The sequence below is a fragment of the Perognathus longimembris genome, chromosome 14 (assembly GCF_023159225.1).
Source record: "Perognathus longimembris pacificus isolate PPM17 chromosome 14, ASM2315922v1, whole genome shotgun sequence".
Lineage (NCBI taxonomy): Eukaryota > Metazoa > Chordata > Mammalia > Rodentia > Heteromyidae > Perognathus > Perognathus longimembris.
Genome location: NC_063174.1, coordinates 9,940,198 through 9,946,197, shown reverse-complemented (window position 1 = coordinate 9,946,197; position 6,000 = coordinate 9,940,198). Strand labels below are relative to the sequence as shown.

At 53.5% G+C, this 6,000-nt stretch overlaps 1 protein-coding gene across 1 annotated transcript; it reads left to right on the top strand.

Annotated features, from left to right (window-relative positions):
- The first annotated feature begins 1,660 nt into the window (after positions 1 to 1,660).
- On the top strand, positions 1,661 to 5,139 carry Nfkbia (NFKB inhibitor alpha). The gene is made up of 6 exons (XM_048362326.1): positions 1,661 to 1,965; positions 2,523 to 2,631; positions 2,959 to 3,169; positions 3,427 to 3,515; positions 3,646 to 3,906; positions 4,441 to 5,139. The coding sequence occupies exons 1-6, from the start codon at positions 1,739 to 1,741 to the stop codon at positions 4,486 to 4,488; spliced, it is 945 nt and encodes a 314-aa protein (XP_048218283.1). The 5' UTR covers positions 1,661 to 1,738; the 3' UTR covers positions 4,489 to 5,139.
- Positions 5,140 to 6,000: the final 861 nt, after the last annotated feature.

Sequence of the window (6,000 nt, the reverse complement as noted above, 5' to 3'; positions counted from 1 at the left end):
CTAAGATCAACTTAGCTGCCCTAAAATCTCCTGTAACAAAAGCATGTGTACCATAGAAAAATAGTTAACTGGCCTCTCCTACTAATATGTATTTAATTTGAGGTAGAATCTGGAATTGAATTCTCCAATTTATTATTGTCACTATTTCTCCTCACCTCAATAATGGCATGTTTGCATATGGAGCCTGCAGAGACAATGGAGTGGGTCCACAGGAAGTTTTCGCTTTACTGTGTGATCATTACCACCTGGAAGATTTTATTTGTGGACTTTACTTTTTGTTCAAATTCCTTCCATTTAAATACTGAGGAGGGGACAGAGATACGGAGTTCAGGAAAGAGTTGGGTTCGTGTATGCTCAAAGGAATGATGGTCACAGAAATTACCAGAACTCTGCAGAACTCTCCAAGCCTCCAGGAAAGAATTTTGAAGACCTCTGTAGTTGATGTTTATTTTGCCTGGACTAACTGTCCAGAGAAGTAGGTGGTGAGTTCAACTGCTTTGCAGGCTGGGGGGGGGGGGGGGGGAGAGGCGGGCAGGAAGGCAGACACCGCAGTTCCATTTCTGTAGGTGAAGCCAGAGGACGACCCAGGAATTGCAGGCTACCCACTCTGCATGTTGGGCCCAACTTCTACCCTGGCAGGAAGGGCAATGGTCGGGCTGCCTTGGCCCTGCAGAATGCCCGGCAGTGACAATCCTAGACATGGTCTTTGGACCAATCTGAAGAGAAAAGCACTAAGCAAGAATGTGATTGTTACTTCCTTACTGCGAAGTATCCACAACTTCTACTTCAAACAGGAACGCTTTGCTCTGCTTTGCTTTGGGTGGAAAAAAATCAAGGTCCCCCCTGTTTAATACCTTTCTCCATATGCTCCCCCCCGGGGGGTCGAAAGGATGATTAATTCCTGGAATATGATTTGAGGGATTTCCAAGCACTGAGATTTGAAATAATGCCAAATCGCCAAGCAGATGTGTCTACACTGCAAAGAGCCCAGTCCTGGCAGAACCACGGGCAAACCTGCGACCTGCCATGCACCACCGCAGAAAAGGGACTTGGAAGCAGCGGCCATTTATTTGCACTCTTGCGTTTTCAAAAGATCAGAACGCAGAAAAGGACCGGGCAGGTTAAAGGCAAAACCCCAAGGGGAGGCGCCCTGCAGGTCGGCGTCCTTAGGAGTTCAGAGGACCCCAATCGAATCCCGGCTGGGAAACCCCAGGGAGAGCAAGGCGCTGGCAGGCGGGCCGGGTTGCAGGGAAGTTCCTCGGGGCCGGGGCCTGGCTGCGAGGACTTTCCAGCCACTCAGGGCCCGGCCCGAAGTTCCCTGCCCTTGACCCCGAGTGGCTCGGCGCAGGGAGTTTCTCGATGAACCCCGGCCCAGAGTCGAGGCTCCTTCGCCCAGGCAGTTCTTTTTCTGGTCTGACTGGCTTGGAAATTCCCCGCGCCTGACCCCGCCCCGGAGAAATCCCCTGCCAGCGTTTATAGCGCGCCGCGGCGGCGCTGCCGAGCCCACAGCCAGCCAGCCAGCGCCCGCGCCAGCGCCACCGCCGAGCGAGCGAGCGAGCCGCGCACCGCGCACCGCGCACCGGGCACCGCGCACCGGGCACCGCGCACCGCGCACCGGGCACCGCGCACCGCGCACCGCGCACCGGGCATCGCGCGCGCACCGCACCGCGCACCGCGCACCGGGCACCGCGCACCGCGCACCGGGCACCGCGCACCGCGCCAACAGCCGCTGCGCGCCATGTTTCAAGCAGCCGAGCACGCCCTGGAGTGGGCCGCCGAGGGCCCCCGGGATGGGCTGAAGAAGGAGCGGCTGCTGGACGACCGCCACGACAGCGGCCTGGACTCCATGAAAGACGAGGACTACGAGCAGATGGTGAAGGAGCTGCGCGAGATCCGCCTGGAGCCGCAGGAGGCGCCGCTGGGCGCCGAGCCTTGGAAGCAGCAGCTCACCGAGGACGGAGACTCGTAAGTGACGGGGGGGTGTGTGTGGGGGGGGAGCGCCCGGTGGCGGGGATCGGGGGGACACATCGGGGAGGGGGTGCCTGCCAGGATAGCATCGCCCCCCGCCCCGGGGGCCGGCGGGGGCTGTGCGCCGCCGCGGAGCCTGCGGAGGCCCCTGCAGGGTTGCACGGGGCTGGAGCCGGGCTGCGCGCAGCGGCCCGCGCCCTTCCCCCTCCCCCGGCGCCTCTTCCTCCTCCTCCCCCCCCCCCACTTGCCCCCCCCCGGCGCCCGGGCTGGGGGCGGGGACGCGGGGCCTCGCGCGCCGCCCGGCCCGGAGGGGAAGTGCAGGGCGTTCCGGGAGGGCGGGGCGGCCCGGCCGGCGCCCGCCGCCCAGGGGGTGGGGCCCGGAAAGTCCCTGGGCGCCTGCCAGGAACACTCAGCTCATAATAACCTCGCGGAAAACACCGAGGCCTTGGCCTCCAGAAACCCCGGCCTTGCGTAATCCCCCCCGCAGCCCCGCGCCGCCCAGGCCCCACGCGGCGCATTCACCACCCCGGGGGGTTTCCCTCTCTGCCCCGCAGGTTCCTGCACTTGGCCATCATCCATGAAGAGAAGTCCCTGACCATGGAAGTGATCCGCCAGGTGAAGGGAGACCTGGCCTTCCTCAACTTCCAGAACAATCTGCAGCAGGTGCGCCAGCTTCCCTCACGCTGCCCCCCCCCCACCCTAGTGGTGGAGCTGAATGTAGCACCCCCGCCCACAAAAACTTTCTATATTAACTGGCATGGGGTCCTTAACTACCCTGACCTTTGACATTCAAATTTGCTAACTTCCTAAAGCAATGAAGGAAATCCCACCCGTGTGCTGCCGACCTTCTGACCTCAGTTTCCACTGTTTGCCCGCCCCTCCCCCTCCCCACGTCTGGTAGAGTTAGCACCCACAGCCAGGGCACATCTGGGACTCAGTCTGTGGGTTCCTTCCGTGGCTTACCCCTTCTGTTACCTCTTGCCTTTGTAGACTCCACTCCACTTGGCTGTGATCACCAACCAGCCAGAAATTGCTGAGGCACTTCTGGGAGCTGGCTGTGATCCTGAGCTGCGAGACTTTCGAGGAAATACCCCTCTCCACCTTGCCTGTGAGCAGGGTTGCCTGGCCAGTGTGGGAGTCCTCACGCAGACCTGCACCACGCAGCACCTCCACTCCATCCTGCAGGCCACCAACTACAATGGTGCGGCGTTGGGCATCATCCTAGGGCAGGGGAGGGGAAGAGAGAGGTGGACTCATGAAAGACTCCAGACGGGACCTAAAACTCCCAGCATGGGAAAGGTTGAGAAAATATGTTTAAACGGCGCCTGTTGCAGGCTGTTACAGAGTTCTAAAAATTCAGAGGACATGACTGTCCCAGAGAAGATAGGAGAAAGGCTCTGCTTCTGGTGTGGGTGTGAGGCTCGCAAACAAGTGCTTATACTTTGTATCTTCTTCTAGGCCACACGTGTCTGCACCTAGCCTCCATCCATGGCTACCTGGGCATCGTGGAGCATCTGGTGTCCCTAGGTGCTGATGTGAATGCTCAGGTGAGTGTTTCACGTCTCAGGACGTAGTGAATCAGTCTCCCCATCCTCCTCAGGACCACTTGGCTGGTTCTTGGAGCAAGCAGCAATCTCCAGCCACTGCTATAAACATCTCTGTTGCTTTTGGTTCCAGGAACCCTGTAACGGCCGGACAGCCCTCCACCTTGCGGTGGACCTGCAGAATCCGGATCTGGTGTCGCTCTTGCTGAAGTGCGGGGCTGATGTCAATAGAGTTACTTACCAAGGCTACTCCCCATACCAGCTCACCTGGGGCCGGCCGAGCGCAAGGATACAGCAGCAGCTGGGTCAGCTGACCCGGGAAAATCTCCAGATGCTGCCAGAGAGCGAGGATGAGGAGAGCTATGACACTGAGTCTGAGTTCACAGAGGATGAGGTGAGTCTTCATGAGCATTTTCAACATGCTGCCAAGAAATGGGCCTTTCTCCCTCTGCCCTCCCTGGTCCCCAGAACTAAACTACTCTTTATCATAGGGATCTCCACATAATGAGTTTGTCAAATTTCAGCATGCTTAACTAGCCATCCCAAGAGTGTGAGGCTTCTGGTTTGGTTCGGTTTTAATGGCTTACTTGTTTTGGTCCTTGGGATAGAACCCAGGTCCTCCACCACGTGTGCTATCCAAATGCTCTACCCAGCTACACACCCAGCAGTAGGGAATGATAGAAGAGAGGAGATGGGTTGGAGTACATTGCAAATGAACACTCCCTCTGTACAACTAATGTATAGCATTTTTTATATATAATGAGAGCATGATAGGAAAATTGTAGCCTGTAGGCTTCATTATTTTTGGGTTCTGGAGAAAAAGAGTCCAAGAATACTTGGGTTATTTCCAATAGCAGCCTTCCCATTATCCAAACGTTGTTGGTAAAATTCTCCAAGTTTAACATGTCTTTTTCCTTTTGTTTCTTAGCTGCCTTATGATGACTGTGTGTTTGGAGGTCAGCGTCTGACATTATGAACAGAAAATGTAAAAAAAAAAAAAAAAAGAACATGGACTTGTATATTTGTACAAAAAGAGAGTTTTATTTTTCTAAAAAAAACACACCAAAAACACACACAAAAAAATGTAAAGGGTATCCTTACACACCCGCCCAGCCCTGCTTCTGTACTGTAATGAAGCAGCCCCTGTTTTCTTATTGCTTGGTGTGGGAAACCAGCAGAGATCATTGGAACCTGGAGAAAGCCTCTGTTGCTGGCAGTTCACATCGCCAACTTGGGCAGAAAACTCTGAGAGACTAAAAAACCACAAGTGGAAGTGTGGTAGAAGGGAGGCCAGTCTTGAACAAAGAAGCCAAGAGCTCAAGGCCCTGAATCGAAGCCCAACTACTACAGGGGAGAAATGCCTCTTAAACTTGGGGTAGGGGGGGTGGAGGAGGACTGAAGGTTATCCAGAGTCTGATGAAAGGACCACATTTTATTTATTTTGCTTTGTATTGAAGCGCTCTAGATTTAGTCACTGACCCAGTGTGGTGTTTGGTAGTGTGTGGTTAAAAGTCACTACTACAAAGGTTTGTGTTACCCTCTTGTAAATTGTGTAGATAGTGTATTTTGTTGGTAACTATTTTGGTACTTCTAAGATGTATATTTATTAAACAGATTTTTACAAACAGAGTTATGTTGATCATTGCCTTTGGGCAGCCCTGGGACTCTCTGTCCTGAGTGCTCACTCCCCAGATAGAGACCGAGCCTGAGAGCTGCGGGGAGTGGGCCGCCCTGTCCCCTGTTGGGGGGAGTTTGTTGCTAGCATGCTAAGTTTGGTTGGAGCTGCAATATAGCTGCTCGTCCTGTGGCTGGGAGGCTCCATTATCATCTTCTTTCATCTTGATTTAGACTGGGTGAGCACCTTTTTCACTTGAGGAAATTCTTCTGAACCGGCAGAAGCTTAGTTGGTGTATAGGGCTAGCAAAGATCGTACAGAGGCTCAGAAGTGGCTCTGTGCTGACCTCCGTTAACATGCTAGTCTGTGAGACTTGGTTTTCTTGTTTCCTTACTGAGCTGTATGTGAAAACTGCACGAGACAGCCCATGTAAAACAGCAGAGTGACAGGCTTGCAGGGCTAAGTAAAAAAATGGAAGCTATTACACAATCGCCTGTATTTTACAGTGAAAGAAACTTACCGAGAGAGAACAGCCTGTTGGAGCCCATTTGGCAGGAGAGACAGGTGATTAGCTCATTTAATGTCCTCTTGATTTCAAGCAGTTACTACTGATTGAGTCTGCCTGTTTTATTACTGGCTATAGTAAAGACTTGGAGATCTTTAGGAGCTCAGTCTACTGATTGTGCTGACTGATTTACAGAAGCAAATTTCTCAAGAAATCAGTAACTTGTGAAAGTCCAGTCTATATGCTCTGTAATTGTTTTCAACAGCAACTCTTGCCTCTATAAAAACATGAGATTATGTGATATGCTATTCTATAGAATGCAGAATGGTATATAAATTGCTTTAACTCATGACTAAGAAAACACTGGG